The sequence below is a fragment of the Procambarus clarkii genome, unplaced genomic scaffold (genome assembly GCF_040958095.1).
Source record: "Procambarus clarkii isolate CNS0578487 unplaced genomic scaffold, FALCON_Pclarkii_2.0 HiC_scaffold_107, whole genome shotgun sequence".
NCBI lineage: Eukaryota > Metazoa > Arthropoda > Malacostraca > Decapoda > Cambaridae > Procambarus > Procambarus clarkii.
This window is the reverse complement of record NW_027189140.1, coordinates 190,902-217,647: the sequence shown is the minus strand read 5'-3', so window position 1 is coordinate 217,647 and position 26,746 is coordinate 190,902. Positions and strand designations below refer to the sequence as shown.

The 26,746-nt window shown below is 52.1% G+C and overlaps 1 protein-coding gene across 1 annotated transcript in view; it reads right to left on the bottom strand.

The window, feature by feature from the left end:
• The window catches only part of LOC123754238 (nascent polypeptide-associated complex subunit alpha, muscle-specific form), a 65,303-nt gene that overhangs the window by 16,166 nt on the left and 22,391 nt on the right, over positions 1–26,746 (bottom strand). Inside the window, exons 3-5 of the mRNA XM_069320234.1 lie at positions 24,717–24,982; positions 24,431–24,569; positions 5,797–6,894 (exon numbers count right to left, since the gene is read on the bottom strand). Of these exons, the coding sequence (XP_069176335.1) occupies positions 5,815–6,894; positions 24,431–24,569; positions 24,717–24,982 (1,485 nt within the window). The 3' untranslated portion in view covers positions 5,797–5,814. The remainder of the gene's footprint in view (positions 1–5,796; positions 6,895–24,430; positions 24,570–24,716; positions 24,983–26,746) is intronic.

Genomic DNA, 26,746 nt, shown 5'->3' with positions numbered 1-26,746 from the left:
GAGAGAGAGAGAGAGAGAGAGAGAGAGAGAGAGAGAGAGAGAGAGAGAGAGAGAGAGAGAGAGAGAGAGAGAGAGAGAGAGAGAGAGAGAGAGAGAGAGAGAGAGAGAGAGAGAGAGAGAGAGAGAGAGAGAGAGAGAGAGAGAGAGAGAGAGAGAGAGAGAGAGAGAGAGAGAGAGAGAGAGAGAGAGAGAGAGAGAGAGAGAGAGAGAGAGAGAGAGAGAGAGAGAGAGAGAGAGAGAGAGAGAGAGAGAGAGAGAGAGAGAGAGAGAGAGAGAGAGAGAGAGAGAGAGAGAGAGAGAGAGAGAGAGAGAGAGAGAGAGAGAGAGAGAGAGAGAGAGAGAGAGAGAGAGAGAGAGAGAGAGAGAGAGAGAGAGAGAGAGAGAGAGAGAGAGAGAGAGAGAGAGAGGAGAGAGAGAGAGAGAGAGAGAGAGAGAGAGAGAGAGAGAGAGAGAGAGAGAGAGAGAGAGAGAGAGAGAGAGAGAGAGAGAGAGAGAGAGAGAGAGAGAGAAAGAATCAAGTACCACTGCTGTGGACAGGGTAGAAGGTAATACTAATAAGTCAAAAGGTGATTGAGGAGATCATATCACCTAAGGAGAGAGTGGGGAGTCACAGCGGCTCGAGTGGGTGTGTGCACATGACAACGAGGCTAAGTGTTGGAGCCGCATCCCCTAAACGTGTGACGTTGAGCCCCTCTCCAAGAGCCAGAAGCGCCTAGTGTGATCTCTTAGTGAGGTATAAGCACTCTACCGAGTTGTGGGTTGGGTTGTCTGTAGAGAAGGATCAACGACGACAACGACACCAACAAACACTATAATACCTACCTGGTTTGGGCTCCCAGCCAATCCGCTTGTCTGCTAGTCAGGGATCTGGTTCTTTCTCAGCTCGCCGGGTTCGGGTTCTTGGTGAACTGGAGGAAGTCCCATCTGGTTCCCTCCCAGGTTCGGACCTGGCTGGGCCTTGTGTGGGACTCTTGGACCGCTTCCTTGTCTCTTCCTCCGGAGTCTCTTCTGCAGCTGTGGTCCCGCTTGTGCCTGTTTCTGGGGGGGCTCGAGGGTCTGTGCGGGAGCCTGAACTTCACGATGCTGGTCTACCCACTGGGTCAGGTTTGGCTTCGTCGGCTGTTCTGGTTCCTTCAGGGACGTCCCTTCCGCCTCTCTTGCGATCGCTGGGTTCGGACCCTGGGGGCTTTGTGTCGGTTGCTGCGTCACCGGCTTCCTCTTCGGGTTTTTCGGGGTTCAGTGCCATGGCGCCTACCCGAGCCCTCGCTCTATGTGTTCACGGACACATCGTCTCTCGGCTGGGGCTTTGTGACCAGTGCTCACTGTGCCGGCCAGGGTCGGTGGGGTCCGTTCTTCCATCGGGCCCACAGCACTGTGCAGGAGTTCGCGGCGGTGTGGTTTGCTCTTTGGAGGATTCGAGTTGCCCGAGGGTCGGCGATCCAGCTCCATTTGGACTGCTTCCCGGTGGTTCATTGTCTGAACCGGGGGGGGGGGGGGGGGGTTCGATGTGGTCCTTGGCTCTTTGGAGGTGGTCGCTTCGGGTGACTCGTCTGCTGAGTTCTCGGGGTTTGGCTCTCCTGGCAATTCACTTGCGGGATGTGTCCAACGTCTTGGCCGACGGCCTGTCTCGTTTCGTTCCCCTCTCCACGGAATGGATGGTCGATGCCGACTCTTTCCGTTGGCTTTGCCAGACGTTCGGCCGCCCCGAGGTGGACCTCTTCGCGTCGGCGTGGTCGCGGTGCCTTCCCCTGTATGTGGCGCCCTTTCCCGACTTCGAGGCCGTCGGGGTCGACGCCTTTCAGCAGGACTGGTCGAGGTGGGGGTTCCTGTACCTCTTTCTCCCGGTTCAGCTGTTGCTCCAGGTCCTGACTCTCAGAGACTTACCAGGGGAGAGTTGTCCTCTTGGCCCCTTGGTGGCCGGCCCAGCCGTGGTTTCAGGCGCTGCTTGCTCGGTGTCCAGATCCGGAGGTTTTTCTGCGGCTCCGCCTCTTCCAACAGATTGGCCCGATACTTTATGTGGCTGGTTCGATCTTCTCCTCGAGTCTTCACTTATGGTATTTTTTACTCAAGTTTATCATCATCTCTATGGTGATCAGGTGGCTTCCTTATTAGTGTCCCACCTGCGGGCTTTGTCTCGGCGGCAGTATGAAGTTACCTGGCGGTCCTTCCGGTTCTTCTTACGTCTTCGATGTTGTACTTCCCTTTCTGTTAGGTGGTGTTGTCCTTTCTCTCTTGGTTGTTCCAGGACCGTCTTTTTATGCATAACGCTGTCGCCACATATCGGGCGCCGCTGGCGGAGCCGCTTCAGCTTGCTTTCGGTATTGATGTCACATCTGCGCCATTTCGCAAGCTGTCTCGGGCGTTGATTCACCTCTGGCCTGCTCATGCGCCGCCTGAGCCGTCCTGGTCTTTGGACAGGATGCTCTCTTTTCTTTCTTCTTCTCGTTTTGTTGTGGCCCCCTCAGTTCCGGATTGTTTTTCGAAGGCTCTTTTCCTATTGGCATTGGCCTCTGGGGGTTGGGTGGGTGAGCTTCATGCTCTCCTCCGGCACAGAGGTTTCTGCTCCTTCGGTCGGGGTGATCGCTTTGTAAGTCTGCAGCCTTCTCCTTCTTTTCTGGTGAAGAATGAGACTGCTGCGTTCAGGAGGGGCCCTTGGGTTGTGGATGCTTGGTTGGTACGGCCGCAGGTGCATCATGTTCTGTGTCCGGTTGCGGCTCTCCACCGTTATTTGCGCGCCACAGCTTCTGTGTCCGTGGATGCGCTTTGGGTTGATCCAGTTTCCCTTCTTCCCTGTTCGAGGGTGCGGGTCTCCCAGGTCGTCTGCAGGGTTATTAAGGCTAGCCAGTCTGCGGTCTATCCCTGTGCCCATGATGTCCGCAAGTTCGCGGCTCTTGCCACCGCCTTTGGCAATATGTCCTGGGCCGACATTTGGGCACAGGGATTTTGGCGGTCGAACAGGGTCCTGGCTGCTCGTTACCTTGTAAACGTTCCTGGGCCTGGTCGGGCCTGTGTCGCTTTGGGTCGGCGGATGCAGCCAGTTGTCTCGACTTCGGGTTGAGGAGTGAGCAGCAACCGCCTCCCGGGTAAGTCCCTATTCTTTCCTCTGTGGGTAGTTAGCTCTGGGGAGCCGTAGGGACTCCCCCCAGAAAACCAGCGTTGAATGTAATGAAACGGCATTTTCTGGCCGAGTCCCAGAGGCTCCCCGGCATCCCTCCCTCCCTCCGGTCGGCGGTTTCTCGCTTGTTTTTGACATCCAGCCTCAGACCTGGGGTGTGGATCGCCGGCGCGGTAGGTCTGGGGCTCCCCCTTCCCCCTCTCGGGAAGGGGGGCTGCGCAGACAGCTACGCGATGACGAATGACGTCGTACTAGTTTGCTCGTTTTTGTTTGGGGAGTTCTATCCACACATTCGGCTTTTGGTTGCAATTTTCACCAGAATAGGAGTTTGTTTTGGGACACCTACCTTTCTGGGTGCCTAACCCGGTCCATGGCAGACATAGAATGCTTCCAATTACACGGGGGGTTTCTATAGGCCATTGCTCCCGTTGTCTCTCTAGAGGGGGCCAGGTTCTGGCTCGTGGTCCTCGGTAGGCCCATAAGAACTCCATACACATGACTTATGCCAAAGTCTGACATTAGCAAATCAGCCTATTAAGCTTCGGGGAGCCTCCGGGACTCGGCCAGAAAATGACGTTTCATTACATTCAACGCTGGTTTTTTGGTCAAAATGTGCCGCATATTTCAAATGCCCTATTGACGATTTTTTTTACAGTAAACTACTGTATACTGAAAAACTATATTCTAATTTGATGAAAATGAAGATCATATGCTATTTTGAGATAATAATAACATTAAATGAACAATTGGTGATAGTTCATATTTTTTATTCTGAATTGAAAATCTGAAGTTTCCAATATTCAATTTTAAAATTAATTTTGATTCTCTTGTTTTTCAAGTTATGCTGTGATCATTTAGACAAAGTTGGAACATTTGCCTATTTGATTATGCAAAAAAAATTGGAAAGTGTTTGTGCAAGTTTTAAAAACTTATGTTAAATTATTTTTTGTCAAATCATATATGTATGTATTGCGCGGTCTAAGGGTTAAGGTAATACGCTCATCACATGAAAATTGTCTACAGAACTGATGTTATCATCATGATAATTTGCATTTTGTGTCTGTTTGAATACTGATGTTGCCATTAAGCTTCAATAGCTTAATGGCACCTCCAAACAGTCATCACCCAATAATAACTGGATACATAAGAATACCATTTATAGATCTGCTAACTAATGAGAAAAGTAGCTGTTACCCGACTGCCACCAGCTGGCAGTAAAGTCACCACTACTAGGTTTGAGAGCCAGTGCGTCTTCACATAAATCTCGAGACACCGAAGAATGCTTTGGAAATCCGAGACCAACAGGGTGGGAATGGAAGTAATCAAGGAGCCACTCAGAATGGAAAATTTCCCTCCTGATAATGACAAAATTCTTGCTCAAGATAATCAGAGAACTGCTGCAGGACATAGCACTCATTAGAAAAGCCAAAGTAAAGTATTACCCATGGGTAAAGTCAAGAAACACACACAAGGGAAAATGTTAAATTCAAATAGGCACCAAGGGTACACCCGACAACCAGGCACCCATCCCCCAGAGGTCCAGACTAGAAACCTGAAAAAACAGGAAACACACCTGAGTAGCCTAGAAAGACCTCCGGGAGGACTCAACTGGAGTACCCAGCTAGGGAATCAAGGTAAAAACATCTGGAGGAATCCCCAACAGGAGGCCAGAAATGCATCATGAAGAGGAACTGGGAACCTCACATGGACATCCGGGGTATCTAACTGTGGAAAACATAATACTCACTCCAGAACCTAGAACACACCCTCAAGACACTGCAATAAAATACCCAACCAGGATCAAGACCGGCCCCCATCCCCACTATCAAAATAGAGGAAGGTCTGGGGTTGTGGCACAGACCTGAAGCACTAAATAGGTTGATATCAGAAGAGGAAACACTGTTCTATAAAATAACAGCAGAATGGGCACTATACATACAATACCATGGACATCTTGACTACAAAATTGCAGTGTTTGGTGCGCACTAAAATTCCTGATACTCTGGTACAGTTTTCCCGACACTAGGGCACGGTTTTTTCCCAGCCCTTGGGTGCTGTTTCCTCTGACACTTGGGTGCGGGTTTTCCCGACACTCGGGTGTGGTTTCCCCAACACTCGGGTGCAGTTTCCCCAACACTCGGGTGTGGTTTCCCCCCGACACTCGGGTGCAGTTTCCCCCCGGCACTCGGGTGCGGTGTCCCCTGACATCCGAAAAAATGTGAAACTTGACTGAAAACCCAGTCCTGGCCTGCCAACTGCAAAAGGGACAACAGTTAGAAAGTGAGTGAGATGACTTACATCAGGGCAGCCAAAGGTGATTATGGTGGTGGGGCCTCATGGTGCTCAGGGTATGGTGCCAGGCTGACCAACTGGTAACCAGCAAGAGCACCAATAATACTAAGTTAAAGTTCCCAAGGGCCTCAAGTTTTTTATGAAGTGACCTCTGTCAGTCATTCTGGACTGGAATGAGTATTATCCCATAACTCCCTACAAGCTATAATAACCTTGATGAGACCATTTATAAACTTTCCTGTGGCATCAGTGTCAATATCTTATCCTGCCTGACTGTAGCAGACTCCTGTTAAAGGACACAGGACCTTACTTTAGGGAGGGTTACAAATCTGGAAGCTCAGGAAAGGTCTCTCATGCAGTCAATACTTACTGGCATACAGTATACATACCTACAGATAAGGATGAGGTCATCTATTTGCAGGAAGAATATTTGCAGGAAAACTTTCCACATCCTCTAAAATAACTACAAGAGGTGGACGAAGGCCTCTCTTTGGCGGAGACGGTTCATTGCTTAATTTCATCTTCTTTGCAGGAGATTTCTTAGGTTTAGACGGAGATTCCATAGTTCTGCAAGTAGATTCCATAATTTTGCATGGAACTGCCACGGTCTTGCGAGACGATGCGATAGCCTTGTTTGGGGATACCGTTATCTTGCGTGGGGATGCTACAGTCTTGCGTGGCGATGCCATAGTCTTGCGTGGCGATGCCATAGCCTTGCGTGGCGATGCCATAGCCTTGCGTGGCGATGCCATAGCCTTGCGTGGGGATGCCATAGTCTTGCGTGGCGATGCCATAGTCTTGCGTGGCGATGCCATAGCCTTGTGTGGCGATGCCATAGTCTTGCGTGGGGATGCCATAGACTTGCGTGGGGATGCCATAGCCTTGTGTGGCGATGCCATAGTCTTGCGTGGGGATGCCATAGTCTTGCGTGGCGATGCCATAGACTTGCGTGGGGATGCCATAGTCTTGCGTGGCGATGCCATAGACTTGTGTGGCGATGCCATAGACTTGCGTGGCGATGCCATAGTCTTGCGTGGCGATGCCATAGACTTGCGTGGGGATGCCATAGTCTTGCGTGGCGATGCCATAGTCTTGTGTGGCGATGCCATAGACTTGCGTGGCGATGCCATAGTCTTGCGTGGCGATGCCATAGTCTTGCGTGGCGATGCCATAGACTTGCGTGGCGATGCCATAGTCTTGCGTGGCGATGCCATAGCCTTGTGTGGCGATGCCATAGACTTGCGTGGCGATGCCATAGACTTGCGTGGCGATGCCATAGTCTTGTGTGGCGATGCCATAGTCTTGCGTGGCGATGCCATAGCCTTGTGTGGCGATGCCATAGTCTTGCGTGGCGATGCCATAGACTTGCGTGGGGATTCCATAGCTTTGCATGACGTTACATCCTTGCAAGTATATCCTGCTACTTTTTGTGGGGATCCTCTTAACTTAGAAGGAAGATCATCTTGCAATGCTGTACTTGTAAGCTCCTGGAAATTGTTGTAAAGTAAGAAGCTATTAAATAAGTGTCCTAATTTTTAAGTGTACCAAAATGCATATTAATCTAATTGCTCTTCAAATACTATGGTTCTATTGTTAAACAGTGGCATCACTTTTATCTAAAATGCTTGGGACCAACAGCCCTCTTCTGCGGCAACCCGTTCTCGCAAATTTAATAAGTCAATATTGACTTATTAAATATGTGCATAGGTGACATACTTAACATAATAGATACCCTTAAAAAGATTCATAGAAAACACCGACCTTACCTAACCTTGTTAGTATCTTAACACTTTCGCGCTTTAGATTAGAGATAACTCGTCGCCGTTTTCTCTTACGATTCCGCATAAGAGCCGAGTTTTCTCGTCCATCGAAAAAATATTTCTATAAATTCCATTTTTTAACCGAAATGGATGGGGATACTTTTGTTTTGTAGGGAATTTATTTGCGAATGTTTTGGTACCAGAATGAATATTATATCACATCAACTTCTATGAGTAAAAAAAAAAAACCAGCGTTGAATGTAATGAAACGCCATTTTCTGGGTGAGACCCGGAGGCTCCCCGGAGCTTTACCGGCTGATATGCTAATGTCAGACTTTGGCATCAGTCATGTGTATGGAGTTCTAGGGCCTACCGGGGACCACGAGCCAGAACCTGGCCCCCTCAGAGAGGCAAGGGGAGCAATGGCCTATAGAAACCCCCGTGTGGTTGGAAGCATTCTATGTCTGCCATCGACCGGGTCAAGCATCCAGAAAGGTAAGCATTCCAAAACAAACCCCTATTCTGGTGAAAATTGCTACCTAAGCCGAACTAGTGAATAGAACTCTTCAACAGAAAACACGGAAACTAGTATGACGTCATACGTCACCGCGCCGCTGTCTGCGCAGCTCCCCCCTCCCCGGGAGGGGGAAGGGGGAGCCCCAGACCTCCCACGCCGGCTATCCACCCATCAGTTCTGAGGCTGGATGTCAAAACACGCGAAAAACGCCGACCGGAGGGAGGGAGGGTTGCCGGGGAGCCTCCGGGTCTCACCCAGAAAATGGCGTTTCATTACATTCAACGCTGGTTTTCTGGGGGGAGCCCCGTCGGCTCCCCGGAGCTAACTACCCACAGAGGAAGGTCAAAGGGACAAAACCGGGAGGCGGACACCACGCACCCCCCAAGGAGGCGAGACAACCGGCAGCAAACGCCAACCCAAGGCGCCACAGCCCCGAAAATCCCGGGAACAACACGAGAACCACGAGCAGCAAGGCCCCTGCACGAACACCAAAAATCCATGCCCGAAAGACTGCAAGGCCACGTCGCCCAGACGGCAGCGAGAGCAGCGAAGCCACGAACGCCACAGGCATGAGGGAAGAACACAGGCAGCTTAGCCGCAAGAACACGGCTGACCACCCGGGACACCATCACCCGCGAACCGGGAAGAACAGAACCGGAGCAACGCAAAACGCGCTCCGGACCCAAACGCCGTGGCACGCAAACAACAGCAGAGGGCCGCCACTGAACACAAAAACGACACACCCCCGGCCCGACCAACAAAGCACCAACAAACCCTGGACCCCTCCAGAATGCAGCAGCCCCACCCCGCGCCAGAAAAGATGGAGACTGCTGCCATCAAACAACCAAAACGCTAAAACCGAAGGAGCAAGAAAACACAGCGAACCGACCCCCAGAGGCAAAGGCCCAAAGGAAAGAGCCGACGAAAAAACACACCGGAACCGAAGGGGCACTACCAACCGAGGAGAAGACAGAGCACGCTGACCAGAGACCAGGATGGTGCAAGCGGCGCACGAACAGGCCGGAGGTGAAATGACGCACAAGACAGCTGACTAACGGTGCAGAAGCAACACCAAGACCGAAAGCAAGCTGAAGCGGCTCCGCCTGCGCCGCACGAAAAGAGGCGACAGTATGTGGCAAGACGACGGCCCCCAACCCCCACTAGAAAACCAAGCCGAGAGTAAACCAAGCCAACAAGAAGGACCCACCGAAGAAGGGACAGGAAAAGGAAGGACCGCCAAAATACCCCATACTGCCGCCAAGAAAGCACGCAGGTGGGACACCTACCACGAAGCCACCCGACCACCAACCGGAGGCGAGACCACGAGGCAGAACATAAGCAGCCCCGACAAGGCCCCCCCGAGCCCAGGAAAAAGGCGGAGCCGCGAGAAGATCTCGGGCGCGACCACCGAAACCCAGGCGGCACAAGGAGATGGAACGTCTGCCGAACAGAAAAACTCCGAAGCATGCAAGCCCGCCAGGAGTTCAGAAACGACGGGTCCGACGCGAGACATCGCAAGAACCCCCCCAAAAAAAATAAAACAACAACCGGCAGGGCAAGCTAGGAAAACCAAAGAAGGCGGAAGGGTCGCCGCCAGAACAGGACCCGAACCAAGGGGCACGAACAACTGCAACAGACCGAGACAAAGAAGCACATCACAGGACACAGGCTGACCAACGCCTAAGAACACACGCAGAACATTCCTGCTGCAGAAGAGGCAGGAAGAAAGAGCAGAAGCACAAAAAAAAAAAAAAAAAAACCAGGAGAACAACCAGGGGTGGACAATCAGGCAGGGACAAAAACCCCACGCAATCCCCAGGCACAAAACGGCAGCAAAGCGCCACTCCACAACCGGACACAGGAACAAGGACACGCCACCGTGAAACACGGTACCAATGCTCACGTGCAGCAGCAGCAGCAACAGGCACCACTGCAACATGCAACATGTAAATAGCAACTCCCCTCAGCAAAGGCAGAGAACGGAGCAGGCAGACCCCAGACAGGGCCAACGGAGACACGACAAAACCCTGCAGGCCCAGAAACCTGCACCAGGCGACCGACGGCGGAGAAACCCCGCTCGATACCTGCTGGATGAGGTACTGGGAGCTCTTTTACACCTCAAGCCCGGCCCAAGGTCAGGCCAGACCGGCCAGAGGATGGCCCACCAGGCAGCTGCTAGGAGCAGTCCACCGGCCCACATACCCCCACAACCAGGACGGGCCGGAACTGCCATACGAAAACAGGCCAGTGCGCCCTGGAAGTCCACGGACGAACCAGCAAGAAGGCTTATGCTCGCAAGTAGGTCGTGTAACAAGCACAGACCACTGATGGTAATACAGTGTTCCCCAAAAGTGCCAATAGCACCACTGCACTCCACTGGTACTATCCCGCAAGTTCCACCAGATAGGCGGGACCCAAGAGCCAGAGCTCAAATCCTGCAAGCACAGCCAGGAGCCTCACCAGGTGAGTACAGAACCAACCCTACAACCCCCACACCTCACAACATTAAAAAAGGAGGGTCCCCTGAACGACTCCAGCATGGGTTGGACATGCACATGAGGGGGACAGGAAGGGGTGATAAAGGGACAGTCACTGGTTTGCGAACGGTTTCAGTCGTACAAAATTATACCTAAATAAAGACAGGTATATGAACACCGCCGCATCCAGCGCCCGGCCAAAAGACGCCAGACCGCAGAAACTCACCTGGCGAATGGTGGCTCGAACTTGACACGACTCAACCGTGCCCAGAAGAACTTGGGAGCACCGCCAGGTGAAGACGCCAGAGCCGGACCCGCAGGAGAACAGGGAGAGGCGAAGGAGGCGGTCCACACCCATGACACAGAAAACCGCGGTGTCCTCCCCACAACTGGGAACCAGGACACCCCTGGCGCAAAGGGGCACATACCGCAGCCAGGGAGAAGAACGAGAGGCGAAGCACTGTAGCAAAAAAGGGCGCAAAACCCCAGCACTGAACCATCGCCCAGACCAAAACAAACTCCACGGCGCATGCGCATAACACGCTGGCCGAACCGCACACCCTCCCTGCGGGAAGGCGTCAGCCAGGACTATTGCACGAGAAAAAGAGCCAAAAGAGGAAGCAGGAACAAGAAAACCGGCCAAAGAAGCAAAGAGCCCAAAAAAAGGGAACCCAAACGGGCGACAAGTAGCCCAAACGGGCGACAAGTAGCCCAACCGGGCGACAAGTAGCCCAACCGGGCGACAAGTAGCCCAACAGGGCGACAAGTAGCCCAACAGGGCGACAAGTAGCCCAACAGGGCGACAAGTAGCCCAACAGGGCGACAAGTAGCCCAACAGGGCGACAAGTACTAGGAGCCGACAGACGTTCCAATAATGCGGGAAGTAGCGAAAAACCTTCCCGTACCCTCGAGAACACAGAAGCCAACACTAGTCCCGAAGGCACACGAAGGCGCAGGCGCACCCGAGATCAAAAGTCACGCAGAACCCCATCGAACGGGGAAACATGACAAAAACACCGTCCCAAAAAGCGGGGGAGGAAACATCCACCCACCGGACGGAACCAACCGACTCAAAGGCCAAGGAACCGAGCCCGGGGAGGGGCCGACGTCCAACAGCACGTACGGCGAGTGGGGAGGAAAGACCCCACTCCGCGTAACCACAAGCCCCGCCTAGAGGGGGATAAAACCCCCCACGGGGTCTAACGGGGCCAAGGCCCCCCCAAGTCAGCCCCTCCCCAGCCCCGGGAACCTACACGACAGGCCCCGGGGCCGAGCCGTTCCCCCAAAGCCCCGGCCGTACCAGAAAACCGGGGCAGCCGTGAAAACACTAAGGAAGGGAGCCCACTGGCAGACTCATACAACACGGCTGGAGGAACAGGCCCAAATGCCCCCGTCACTACCCCGGAAGGGGAATTCCCCGAGACTGCCCGAGTCTCAACACCACCAAACACCCCGCCCTGAACCTACAGACGGTAAGGAACCGGATGCAGGCAGGAAGGGTGAACCAGGGGAAAAACGAAATACAACGGGGCAGCCCCGGGGCTCCCGGGGAGGAAACCACGAGAACGTTGCCACCACCAAGGCTCAAGTGCAACGCCCCTGCTGCCCGCACCCGCTTTGTTAGCACAACTGGGTAACCGAGCCACAACGAGCAACCAAACTCGCAGGACACTGGGTCGAAGGTGTCACCGACCCCACAGGCAGCAGACGGAGGCAAAACAGAGAGTCACCCAGAGACAAAAGGTGAGAGCAACCCTCAAACTCGCTGGAAGCGAGGGGGGGGCTCTGGGGTCACATCCATCGGACCCGCGCGCCCCCAGGGGTTTCCCAGGGTCCCGAGCGTTTACTTTAAGAGGACTCGCGCTCAGGTAATCCCAGGCAGGGTACTGCTAACCGGCACCCAAGCTACCAAACAACTTTCTAAGAGCTGAACCCCCGGGACGTGTACACTCACGGGGACCTAGCAGGGGGTACCACCAGAAATACTCAGAACACAAGGGACACAAGGGGCAAGAACGAAGGCAGACCCCCCCACCAGGTATATAAACAAAAGAAAAAGAAAACCCCGCAAGAGGACAGCGTACCCAAGCGGAACAGAGCCGGCCGCTATGATTGGTAAAGACAAGCTGCACAGTACCCCGCGCCCCACCAGTGCAAACACTGCCCCTTACTCTAAGGCGAACAAGGGAGACAGAACACCCGAGCACACAAAGAGCGGCCGAAAACCAAGCGGTAAACGGCCAAGCAGGGGCAGGACCCAAGGAACTTGTGGAAGGTGGCCCCAAGCCCCAAGGGCAGTACTTACAGGGCACCTAGGGAAGGGAACCCTAGGCGCATGCAGCCCGAGTACTGAAGAATCACACCCGGCTCACGCACCACCTAGAAAACAGACACCACACTCTAAGTACAGTGCTGAAACAACCACTGGAGCCGGAGCACATAACCATTGCCTATAGCATCAGCCGAAGAACTAATGGGTGGATAGCCGGCGTGGGAGGTCTGGGGCTCCCCCTTCCCCCTCCCGGGGAGGGGGGAGCTGCGCAGACAGCGGCGCGGTGACGTATGACGTCATACTAGTTTCCGTGTTTTCTGTTGAAGAGTTCTATTCACTAGTTCGGCTTAGGTAGCAATTTTCACCAGAATAGGGGTTTGTTTTGGAATGCTTACCTTTCTGGATGCTTGACCCGGTCGATGGCAGACATAGAATGCTTCCAACCACACGGGGGTTTCTATAGGCCATTGCTCCCCTTGCCTCTCTGAGGGGGCCAGGTTCTGGCTCGTGGTCCCCGGTAGGCCCTAGAACTCCATACACATGACTGATGCCAAAGTCTGACATTAGCATATCAGCCGGTAAAGCTCCGGGGAGCCGACGGGGCTCCCCCCAGAAATACACAAAGTATGTTTGGGGGTGTGGCGAGCGTGTGGCAGTGGGTTCCCTTTAGCCGTTGATATATCCAACACGTGGGAAATATTTGTATGTGTTATGTATATGTCTGTGTAGGGAATTTTACTGCGATCACTGTCATACAAATTATAAAATGTTTCAACAAGTATAAACATGACAAACATCAAACGAACGAAAACAATGCGTTCGTTTCTGCCGCGAACGCATACTGAGCGACGTGGTTCTATATTTGGCGCTTCTCTTACACATGCTTTGTACAAATGTTATACAGTTCATCTTATAGAAAATTTTATTGCGAACACATTGGTATAAAAAAGAAATACGTACATAGAAAAGTAGGGTCAGGAAACGTATAAATTTTCCAAGCATGATTTCCCCCGTGTTTTCGCCAGTGCGCTCGCGGCTAACTACTCTCCACTTCACACACTCTTGCGGGTGGGCAATTACCTATATTAAACATTCATATGCATATGTCCGTGTAGAGAATGTTATTGCGATTCCAATGATACCAAAATCAGCGATGTAGGACAACTGTAGGCTTCGCAACCATTAAGAGAGTGGAAACATTTTGTTGCTGTTTGGCGCTCTCGGCGAGTGATCTGCATAGTTTTTTATTTGGTGTTGATACTCCTTATGCTTGGGCGGCATTTTATAGGTATGCTCTTATAGACAATTTCATTGCGAACACAGTGATACCAAATTTAAATACGTGCACCTTCAATTATTGTCAGGACAGTCAAAAGAGTGTACACTTTTTCGGTCTTACCGCGTAGGCGCGCGAAGTGCCGAAAGCATCTGGGGTATTGTTTTTTTTTGAGCGCCGAGAGCGCGAAAGTGTTAAGATAAGCATCTTATTGCTTCGTAATTACAATTATTACCTAACCTATAATAGGTATAGGTTATGTTTAGTATTATGTTTAGTATATCACCTATGCACGTAGTTAATAAGTCAATATTGACTTTACGAATTTGCGAGAACGGGTTGTCTGCGGATATTTCTGTGGTTCTTGGAACACAACCCCTCCCCCCACCCCTTGTATGACTGGAAGATTATATTGGTGGAAAGAATGCACTCCAATAAACACAGTACAGTAAATCAAATAAATAAAAGTAAAATAAAATATATGTAGACTACAACTAATATAATAAAAAAGAAGTCTGACTGTTTTACATAGACCTACATGACAATAATTATTGGCTTCTGAAAAAACAATATCGAAGCAACAGACAAGTTCAATAAACATAAGCAAATTTGGGAGCAGAAGATGTAATAGACAAAAGAGTGTAAGGTTAGTCACTATCCATTTGACTCGACACAAAGCTATATTTCTGGCCCCTAATATCAACAATAAATAAAAAGGGGCTGGGAGAGGGGATTGGGGGTAACAGAAGACTAGCTGTCTGATACTTTCTTAAAAAGAAAATAAAGCAAACTGACTATTACGAGCTATCCCTGCTTCCACAGATGCTTTCCCCAGTGAATTCTGAACCTCTTCCTCATCTTTTCCATGATGTGTTCTCAAAACTGAATCCATAATTTTGGGAAATGTCAAAGTCTGATGATCTAACACATCTCAATTACACACTATCCACTCTGCTACAAGTTCACTATGAACAACCTTACCCATTCCATCTGTGTAACAGTTTTCAACCTAAAATATTGCTTTATTTTTCTCTTATACATTTTACAATATCAATCACCACTCAGCTGACTTGATGGTGATCATTTAAGTGTACTTAAACACTTTAGCATTTTGATGACCAAAACACAGCGTTGAAAGTAATGAAGTCTCAATCCCGCAAGCTGAAGCGGCTCTGCCACCAGTGCACGATACGAGGCGAGAATATTCAACGTAAGATGCCAATCAAGAAAAAACAAGAAAGGAAAACAGAACAACTGAAACAAACATTGAAGAGGAATGACAAGAGGAGAGGAAATGGAGAAAAGAACACAAGGAGACTTCATACTGTCGCCAAGAGGAAGACCGAAGGTGGGCACCAACAAACCAGCCACCTGATCACCACTATCCACCACACCATGTTGGATAACAAGAACTTTTCACACTAGAGATGCTATACTGATGATGATACTTTTCAAAATGCTTGTGCTCTCTAGAGTGGAGTACTGCTGCACAGTATATAGAGTGGAGTACTATTTCTCCAGCCCCTTTCAAAGCTGGAGAAATTGCTGACCTGGAGAGCGTGCAGAGATCCTTTACTGCTAGAATCCACTCAGTAAAACATCTAAACTATTGGGACCGACTAAAGAGCCTAAATCTGTACTCCCTTGAGCGCAGGCGGGAGAGATACATAATAATTTACACGTGGAAAATATTAGAGGGGCTGGTCCCAAATCTGCACACAGAAATAACATCACATGAGACCAGAAGACGTGGCAGGATGTGCAGGATATCCCCGTTGAAAAAAAGAGGTGCAACAGGTACTCTGAGAGAGAACTCTATCAACATCAGAGGCCCGAGACTGTTAAACACACTTCCGCTACACATAAGGGGCATAACTGGCAAACCCCTCACAGTGTTCAAGAGAGAACTGGATAAGCACCTCCAAAAGATACCTGATCAACCAGGCTGTGACTCATACATCAGGCTGCGATCAGCCGCGTCCAACAGCCTGGTTGATCAGTCCAGCAACCAGGAGGCCTGGTCGACGACCAGGCCGCAGGGACGCTAAGCCCCAGAAGCACCTCAAAGTAAGGTAACCATAAAAATGGCGATAAACATGTATCACACACTCCAAACATGAAGACTGGAGAAGGCAGAATCAACAAGGTACTCCACAGGAGCCCTCTAAAAAAGGCAGAGCCTCAGGTAAACAGCCGGGTTTGGACACCGAACAAGCAGTGCCTGAAAACAAGGCTGAGCTGGTCACCAAGAAGCCAGAAATCCATTCCCCTGTTGGATTCCAATTTTGCCAGGACTCGGAGCAAGAGCTGGACCGGGAGAAAGAAGTATAGAAAGCCCCACCTTAACCAATCGCGCACCACACCGTGCCACCGCGTGGTGGCATGGTGACCGCACCTCAGTTTACCAGTGCCTCCCGCCTAGTGACAATTGCGCCTGAATTATTTAAAAAGAATTTCAAAGCTTTTCGGATTTTGGGGTATTTAAACATAAAAGTTATTATTATATATCTTGCCATGGGTCCCAAGAAAGCCTGTGGTAAGGTTCAAGCCAAGAAAACACATGTGCGAATGACCATAGAGGAAAAACAAGAGAGACCATTCGTAAACCCTTAAATGGTACATGGGTTGTTGAACTAGCTAGGAAGTACAATAAATCTATGTCAACGATATGCACTGTAATTGCTAAGAAAAAGGACATTATGAATGCTAAAGTGGCAAAAGGCATATCAACAATCATGAAACAAAGAGCACAAACACTTGAGAATGTTGAAAAGTTATTAATTCACCCAGAGCAAGCTGTAGTAGGCCGTTGTGTTAACCTTTTTAATGACAATGTGATGTCTCACTTCAGACAAGTGTTACAAAGTAGGGAAAAACAAGTGTCACTAGACAGGTTTTTAGTGAGAAAAACAAGCAGTGAGCCACAAGCAGGTCCTAGTGGTATGCAGAAAAAACGTGCCAGAGAGTGTTCCCCAGAGAAGTCATCACTGCTTGATGTTATAATGGAAGGGTAGAAGGGTACCCATGGCCCCTCCTCAGGCTCCCCCCCAACCCTGGGAACCAACCATAATACCCATGGGGCGGAGCCCGATAGGTTCGGGCTCTGGGTTCCTGGTAGGCCAACAGAACTCCTAAGACTGAAGTAACTGTGTAGGGGACGTTCGCTATCTCAGTGACTGTAGCATTAGAGAGCCACAAAGGCGCTCTCCAAGAAATAATATACATTTTATTCTAAAAAAAACCAGCGTTGAATGTAATGAAACGCCATTTTCTGGGTGAGTCCCGGAGGCTCCCCGGAGCTATTCCAGGCCGATATGCTAATGTCAGACTTTGGCATCAGTCATGTGTATGGAGTTCTTAGGCCTACCGGGGACCACGGCCAGAACCGGGCCCCCTCAGAGAGGCAAGGGGAGCAATGGCCTATAGAAACCCCCGTGTAGTTGGAAGCATTCTATGTCTGCCATCAACCGGAACAGGCACCCAGAAAGGTAAGCGCCCCAAAACAAACCCCTATTCTGGTTAAAATTGCTACCTAAAACCGAACTAGTGGATAGAACTCCCCAACCGAAAACAAGCAAACTAGTGTGACGTCACACACTGCCGCGCCGCTGTCTGCGCAGCTCCCCCCTCCCCGGGAGGGGGAAGGGGGAGCCCCAGACCCCCCGCGCCGGCTACCCACACCTCAGTTCTTGAGGCTGGATGTCAAAAACGCGAAAAACCGCCGACCGGAGGGAGGGAGGGATGCCGGGGAGCCTCCGGGACTCACCCAGAAAATGGCGTTTCATTACATTCAACGCTTGTTTTCTGGGGGGAGCCCCGTCGGCTCCCCGGAGCTAACTACCCACAGACAGAAAAAGAGGGACTTACCCGGGAGGCGGTCGTCGCTCACCCCTCAACTCGAAGCCAAGACAACTGGCTGCAACCGCCGACCCAAAGCAACACAGGCCCGACGAGGCCTAGGGACATTCACAAGGTAACGAGCAGCCAGGACCCTGTTCGACCGCCAAAATCCCCGCGCCCGAATATCAGACCAAGACATATTCCCAAAGACGGCAGCAAGAGCCGCGAACTTACGAACGTCATGGGCACGGGGATAGACCGCAGGCTGGCTGGACCTAATAACCCTGCGGACGACCTGAGAGACCCGAACCCGCGAACAGGGAAGAAGGGAAACCGGATCAACCCACAGCGCGTCCCCGGACACAGAAGCTGTGGCGCGCAAATAACGGCGAAGCGCCGCAACCGGACACAAAACATGATGCACCCCCGGCCTGACCAACCAAGCATCAACCACCCATGGACCCCTCCGGAACGCAGCAGTCTCATTCTTCGCCAGAAAAGAAGGAGACGGCTGCAAACGAACAAAACAACCACCACGACCAAAAGAGCAGAAACCCCTGCGCCAGAGGAGAGCATGAAGCTCCCCTACCCGACCCCCAGAGGCCAAAGCCAACAAGAAAAGTGCCTTGGAAAAACAATCCTGGACCGAAGGGGCCACAACGAAATGAGGAGATGAAAGGAAAGCGAGCACTCTGTCCAAAGACCAGGACGGCTCAGGCGACGCATGAGCAGGCCGGAGGTGAAACAATGCACGAGACAGCTTGCGAAACGGCGCAGACGTAACATCGATACCGAAAGCAAGCTGAAGCAGCTCCGCCAGCGCCGCACGATACGAAGCGACAGTGTTAGGCATAAGATGACTGTCCTGAAACAACCACGAGAGGAAGGACAAGACCACCCGAACAGACAAGGAGCTAACACGACGAAGACGCCAAAAGAAACGGAAGGACCGCCAGGAAACTTCATACTGCTGCCGAGAAGAAGCCCTCAGGTGGGACACCAACAAGGAGGCCACCTGATCACCATAGAGATGATGATAGACTCGAGTCAAAAAAACCATACGCGAAGACTCGAGGAGAAGATCGAACCAGCTACGTGATGTACCGGCCCGATCTGCTGAAAGAGGCGGAGCCGCGGGAAAACCCTCGGGTTCGGACACCGAGCAACCAGCGCCTGAAACCAAGGCTGCGCCGGCCACCAAGGGGCCAGAAGGACAACTCTTCCCCGGGAAGTCTCTAAGCGAGTCAGGACCTGGAGCAACAGCCGAACCGGGGGAAAGAGGTACAGGAACCCCCACCTCGACCAGTCTAGCCGAAAGGCATCGACCCCGACGGCCTCGCAATCGGGGAAGGGCGCCGCATAAACGGGAAGACGCCGCGACCACGCCGACGCGAAGAGGTCCACTTCGGGGCGCCCGAACATCTGGCAAAGCCAACGGAAGGACTCGTCGTCGACCGTCCACTCCGTGGAGAGGGGAACGAAGCGAGACAGGGCGTCGGCCAAGACGTTGGACACGCCCCGTACGTGAACCGCCAGGAGAGCCAAACCCCGAGAACTCAGCAGACGAGTCACCCGAAGCGACCAACCCCAAAGAGACAAGGACCGCATCGAACCCCCGCGGTTCAGGCAATGAACCACCGGAGAGCAGTCCGAATGGAGCCGAATCGTCGATCCGCGGGCCACCCGAATCCTCCCCAGAGCAAACCACACCGCCGCGAACTCCCGCACCGTACTGTGAGCTCGACGGAAGGACGGATCCCAACGCCCCTGGCCGGCCTGGTGAGCACTGGTCACAAAACCCCAGCCGAGAGACGACGCATCCGTGTACACATCGAGCGAGGGCTCGGGTAGGTGCCAAGGCACTGAACCCCGAAAAACCCGAAGAGGAAGCCGGTGACGCAGCAACCGACGCAAGGCCCCCGGGGGTCAAACTCTGCGATCGCGAGAGAGGCGGAAGGGGGAACCCCGAAGGAACCAGAACAGCCGTCGAAGCCAAACCCGACCCGGCGGGTAGACCACCATCGCGAAGTTCAGGCTCCCGCACAGCCCCTCGAGCAACCGCTGGGTGACCCGAGGGCCCTCCAGAAACAGACGAAGGCGGGACCGCAGCCGCAGGAGAGACTCCGGAGGGAGAGACAAAGAGGCGGTTCGAGAGTCCCACACGAGACCCAGCCAAGTCCGAACCTGAGAGGGAACCAGATGGGACTTCCTCCAGTTCACCAAGAACCCGAACCCGGCGAGCTGGGAAAGAACCAAATCCCTGGCTAGCAAGCAAGCTGACTGGCTGGGAGCCCAAACCAGCCAGTCGTCGAGGTAGGCCAACACCCGAACACCTAGGAGACGCAAACGAGCCACCACAACCCGTGTAAGGCGTGTGAACACGCAAGGTGCCAGGTTCAACCCGAACGGGAGACAACGAAAGCGGTAACTCAGACGCCCCACTACAAAACCGAGCCAGTCCCTGAACCGCGGATGAATCGGGACATGCCAATAAGCGTCCCGGAGGTCCAGGGACACCATCCAAGCTCCCGGCTCCAAGAGGAGCCGAACCTGAGACAGCGTAGTCAGAGGGGGGAGGGGCCACCCAACGCCACCGCAGGCCGCGAGACACGACCCGAAAGGCCCACGAATCGTGGGACCAGGCGCAGGCGAACAGCGCAAGCCGCCCCCCCATCGCCCCGTCAAGGGGGCAAACCGCGAAAGGGCCGGCGACCCTTACGAGACCCAGAACCCCGCACAGCGCGAACACCGCGCCGACCAGACGAGGGAGGGTCCGCAGGAGCCAACCCCAAACCTGACACCAGAGGCCTACCACGACGAGAGGAACCCCGAGCCCTGGCACGACCTTTCCGGGAAGACCCACCCCGGGCCCCCCGGAAAACTAACAAGTTCGACATCGGACGACAAGCCGCCGACGCAGCCTGAATAAACTGCGCCACGGCCGACTCCCCAAACAGGAGAGGACAAAAAGGTGAAGAACGCCTAAGAGCCAGAGCCCAAGCAGATTCCACGGAGGAACCCAGCACCGCCTGCCGACACGCGAGACGGGAAGCATAGAACAGGGAAACCGCATCCCGCAAAATCGGCGTGAACAGCTTCAACAAGGCAGCCGACGAACGCGCAGCCGAGGACAAGGTGCCGGACCCCGGGACGGACCCAAGCGTCCCCACATCCTCCACGAGCCAATCCGAAGACAGCTCCAGGAGGGAAAAGAACCGCAAGGCCGAACACAAAAGGCCCCGGGCGCGCAAGTCCTCCGCCACGAGCGCCGCCAAAAGGGAGGGAACCTGCACATGGAGCTGAATAACGCCCACATCGCGGGGAAGGGCAGGGGCAAACAAGCACTCTTTCAGGTACTCAAGTTCACCCCCCAGGAAAACCTGAAGCACCGTGGAAGCTTCCCGCCACTCCAGCGTGCGGGAACGACAGAAGGAATGCCAGGAATCCAGACCAAACAAGGGGCAGTCTGCTAGCCAGGACGACACCGGAACCTCGTAACGGAGCCAGAAAGGGAACGAAGTCCCAAACCTGAACGTGGACGGATCCATTTCCGAGGCATAATCCGGGTCACGCAGGAGGTAAGCTGCAAAGGCCGCTCGCACCACACCAGGTTGGATGCGATAAGCCGAAAACCTCCGGAAGGACGGAACCGACGTACCCGGGGGAACACGGAACCGAACCCGGGGAGGGGCCGACACCAAATCCAACTCGTACGCAGAGGGGGGAAAAGAAAACCCCACTCCTTGTAACAATAAGCCCCGCTCAGTGGGAAGAAAAACCCAGGCGGGGTCCAGCGGGGCCCAAGGCCCCCAAGTCAGCCCCTCCCCAGCCTCGAGGTCCGTCACCACAGGACCCGAGGCCGAGTCCTCTCCCCAAGCCCCGACCCCACAAGACAAGGACGGAGCAGCCGGAAAAGCTGGAGGAAGGGGGGCCCACTGGTCAGACCCTGAAGCTTCGGCCGGGAGACAAGACTCGAATGCCTCTGCCGCCCCCCCGGAAGGGGCAACCCCCGAAGCTGCCCGAGTCTCGAGATCAAGTAACCCCTGCTCCGACCCCGAAACCCTCAGACGCTTCGGGGCCGGAAGCAGGGGCGGGGGACCAGAACGAACAGAAGGGGAAGGACGAGGAGGTGCAGACTGAACCAGGATCGAAGCGACCCCCACCCCCCAAGTCCGGGTCTCGAAAAGCAAAGCGGGGCAGCCCCGGGGCATCCGGGGAAGCAACCAACCGAGCGCGTTGCAACAGACGAAACCTAGACTGCAACGCACGTGCCGCCCGTACCCGAATAGAATCATCAGAGGATTGGGTAAATTGAGTCGCAAGCAAGCAGCAACACTCACAGGACTCGGGGTCGAAAGTATCACCGACCCAACAGGCAGCGTGGCAGAGGCAAAAACAATGAGGGTCACCCTGAGACAAGGGGACCGAGCAACCCTCAAACTCGCACACAGCGAGTGGGGACTCCGGGGTCACATCCATCGGACCCACGCGCCCCCTAGGGGATTCCCAGGGTCCTGAGCGTTTACTTTAAGAGGACTCGCGCTCAGGTAGTCCCAGGCAGGGTGCTGCAAACCGGCGCCCAAAACTACCAAGCAAACTTCTAAAGCTGAACCCCAGGGACGTGTACACTCACGGGGACCTAGCAGGGGGCGCCACCGAGGAGAACAGTGGAAGGGCAAAAACAAACTGAATAAAATGACAGAACCCCCCACCAGGCAAAAACAAAAAGAAAAACAAACCCCGCAAGAGGACAGCGAACCCCAAGGAACAGAGCCGGCCGCGATGTCGGGAAATACAAGCTGAGCAGCACCCTGCCTCTTACCTGCCGGTAACAAGGGAGAACAGAACACCCAAGAGCCCAACAGGCGGCCGAAAAACCGAAAGGTAAAACGGACCAGCAGAGGCAGACCCCGAGGAGCCTGTGGAAGGTGGCCCCAAGCCCCAAGGGCAGTACTTACAGGGCACCTAGGGAAGGCAGCCCTAGGCGCATGCAGCCCGAGTACTGAAGATAACTCCTGGCTCTCGCACCCACAAAACTAACACCACACGCAAAGCACAGTGCAGTAGCGACACCGGAGCCAGAGCACACCCAGACAGACAGTATGGTTTTCGATCTGGAAGATCCTGTGTATCGAATTTACTCAGTTTCTATGATCGAGCCACAGAGATATTACAGGAAAGAGATGGTTGGGTTGACTGCATCTATCTGGACCTAAAAAAGGCTTTCGACAGAGTTCCACATAAGAGGTTGTTCTGGAAACTGGAAAATATTGGAGGGGTGACAGGTAAGCTTCTATCATGGATGAAAAATTTTCTGACTGATAGAAAAATGAGGGCAGTAATCAGAGGCAATGTATCAGAATGGAGAAATGTCACAAGTGGAGTACCACAGGGTTCAGTTCTTGCACCAGTGATGTTTATTGTGTACATAAATGATCTACCAGTTGGTATACAGAATTATATGAACATGTTTGCTGATGATGCTAAGATAATAGGAAGGATAAGAAATTTAGATGACTGTCATGCCCTTCAAGAAGACCTGGACAAAATAAGTATATGGAGCACCACTTGGCAAATGGAATTTAATGTTAATAAATGTCATGTTATGGAATGTGGAATAGGAGAACATAGACCCCACACAACCTATATATTATGTGAGAAATCTTTAAAGAATTCTGATAAAGAAAGAGATCTAGGAGTGGTTCTAGATAGAAAACTATCACCTGAGGACCACATAAAGAATATTGTGCAAGGAGCCTATGCTATGCTTTCTAACTTCAGAATTGCATTTAAATACATGGATGGCGATATACTAAAGAAATTGTTCATGACTTTTGTTAGGCCAAAGCTAGAATATGCAGCTGTTGTGTGGTGCCCATATCTTAAGAAGCACATCAACAAACTGGAAAAGGTGCAAAGACATGCTACTAAGTGGCTCCCAGAACTGAAGGGCAAGAGCTACGAGGAGAGGTTAGAAGCATTAAATATGCCAAAACTAGAAGACAGAAGAAAAAGAGGTGATATGATCACTACATACAAAATAGTTACAGGAATTGATAAAATCGACAGGGAAGACTTCCTGAGACCTGGAATTTCAAGAACAAGAGGTCATAGATTTAAACTAGCTAAACACAGATGCCGAAGAAATATAAGAAAATTCACCTTCGCAAATAGAGTGGTAGACGGTTGGAACAAGTTAAGTGAGAAGGTGGTGGAGGCCAAGACCGTCAGTAGTTTCAAAGCGTTATATGACAAAGAGTGCTGGGAAGACGGGACACCACGAGCGTAGCTCTCATCCTGTAACTACACTTGGGTAATTACACTTAGGTAATTACACGACCATCGCCTATAGCATCAGCCTCAAGAACTGAGGTGTGGGTAGCCGGCGCGGGGGGTCTGGGGCTCCCCCTTCCCCCTCCCGGGGAGGGGGGAGCTGCGCAGACAGCGGCGCGGCAGTGTGTGACGTCACACTAGTTTGCTTGTTTTCGGTTGGGGAGTTCTATCCACTAGTTCGGTTTTAGGTAGCAATTTTAACCAGAATAGGGGTTTGTTTTGGGGCGCTTACCTTTCTGGGTGCCTGTTCCGGTCGATGGCAGACATAGAATGCTTCCAACTACACGGGGGCTTCTATAGGCCATTGCTCCCCTTGCCTCTCTGAGGGGGTCCGGTTCTGGCCGTGGTCCCCGGTAGGCCTAAGAACTCCATACACATGACTGATGCCAAAGTCTGACATTAGCATATCAGCCTGGGATAGCTCCGGGGAGCCAACAGGGCTCCCCCCAGAAAACTACGAAGATGCCCAATACAGTATATACGAATATTGGGAATTGTACAAAAAGAAAATTACTTAACAAGATGAGTAGTAATAACTATTATCTTACCTGATACCATGAAGTTAATACAGCCATATTAACCTGAGTCCTCTTAATGGATGGTACTTTCATCATTTCATCTTCAAAATCAAGATCTACCAAGTCATTCTGACCCATCAGCTGTGTGATCATCTTATGAATGGCACCTCTGTAATAGCCAAAACATGTCTTCACTTTCCAGAGTAAAATAAATTAAGCTTAAGCGATAGCGATTTATAACAACTCATAACTTAATTACTCTTTTAGTGTCTCACAAACTGAAAGACCTACACGAACAGAAATGGAACATCCTCACCTAAGAGTGGTGCATTCTCTACTTCGAAGCTGTGCAATGTGTGGTGTAACCCCTTCAACCAGAAGGCCAACTAAACTGCTAAACACTGCATCGTGGTCTGGCATGTTTACACCCGTTACTAAGCATGCTGTAGGTATATCTCTCTGGCCTTCCACTGATTTACCACCTCTAGTCGAAGCATTTATGGTGCAACTCTCCTCGCCAGAATTTCTAACAAATTTCACCAAGTCTTCAAATACTTTGGCATGAATACTGCTTTGTAAATCCTGAAATTAGTGGTAAAAGATTCATTATGTTATTAAATCAATGAAAAAGCAAAAAAAAGAGAAAACTGTTTAAATATACCCTGATGACAGTTATTTGTGTAGCTGCAGGGAATATAAAAGGAATAAAACCAGTGTTGAATGTAATGAAACACCATTTTCTGTGTGAGCCCCGGAGGCTCCCTGGAGCTAATCGGGCTAATGTATGTTATATTAGACCGGGACATTAGCTAAGGAGTTCAGACCTACCAGGGACCAGTGCCAGAACCTGGCCCCTTCAGAGAGGTTTCAGGGAACAATGGCCCTGGAAAACCCCTTTGTGGTTGGGGTTTTCCTTAACTGCCATCGACCGGGGTTAGGCACCCAGAAAGGTAGGCATAACAAAACAACTCCCACATGGTAAAAAACTAAAACAAAAAACCGAACAGAGAGGTAGAAACTCCCTACAATCCCAAGGAAACAAGTAAACATCACACTTTACTGCCGCGCCGATCGTCCGCACAACCCTCTCCGTCCCCAGAGGGGGAGGGGGGGAGCCCCGGACCTCACCGCGCCATTGCCTAGCATCAGTTCGGAAGCTAAGCTTCAACCAACTCGAAAAAAATGCCAACCAGTGGGAGGGAGGGTTGCCAGGAAACCTCCGGGGCTTACCCAGAAAATGGCGTTTCATTACATTCAACGCTGGTTTTCTGTGGGGAGCCCCTACGGCTCCCTGGAGCTTCATACCCAAAGAGAAGGAAAAGAAAGGGCTGACCCAGGAGGCGGCCGCCACAAACTCCGCAACGCGAAGCCGAGACAACAGGCTGCAACCTGCAACCCAAGGCAACAAGAACGAACAGGAGTAGACACGCGCATACAGAATGAGCGGCCAAGAACCTATGTGACCCTCAAATCCTTGCGCCCGAAATGAGCCCTAGACGTCACCAACAATGTAGCGAAAGCTGCAAACGTCCGAACAGCACGGGTGCAAGGCTAGACCGCAGACTGGAAGACTTAAATACTCTGCGGACGACATGGAAGACCCGAGCTATGAAACAGGGAACGAGGGGAACTGGATCAACCCAAAGCGCATCCCCAGACACGGTACGCAGGTAACGGCAAAAAAGCGCAACCGGACAACACAGGAGGCACCCCCGGACGAACCAATCAAGCATCAATAACCCAAGGACCCCTCTGGAAAGCAACCGTCTCGACCGTCGCCAGAAGGACAGAGAAAGGCTGCAAACGTACAAACCTACCACCAGTACCAAAGAGCAGAAACCTGAACCGAAGGGGCTACCACAAATTGAGGAGAAGATAAGAGCCTGATCAAGGTCCCTGATCAAGGAACAGGACAGCTCAGGCGACACATGAGCGGGCCGGAGGTGAAACAAAACACGAGAAAGCGTACAGAACGGGGCAGATGTGACATCCACCCCGAACGCAAGCCGGAGTGGCTCCGCCAGCGCCGCACAAAACGAGGCGACAATAAAAAACATCAAATAACTGAAGTCCTGAAAACTCAAGAAAGGACAAGACAACCCGATGCGAAAGAGAAGACAACCTACGAAGAGCAAGAAAAAGGTGCATAGAAACACCAGGAATATCATACTGTCGCCGAGACGAAGCTCGCAGGAGGGACACCATCAACAAAGCCACCTGATCACCACAGAGATGTTGATACCCGTGTCAAAATACCAGACGCGAAGAGCCGAGGAGAAGGCCGAACTAGTCACGTACAGAACCGGTCTGACCTGCTGAAAGAGGCGGAGCCGTGGGAAAACGCCC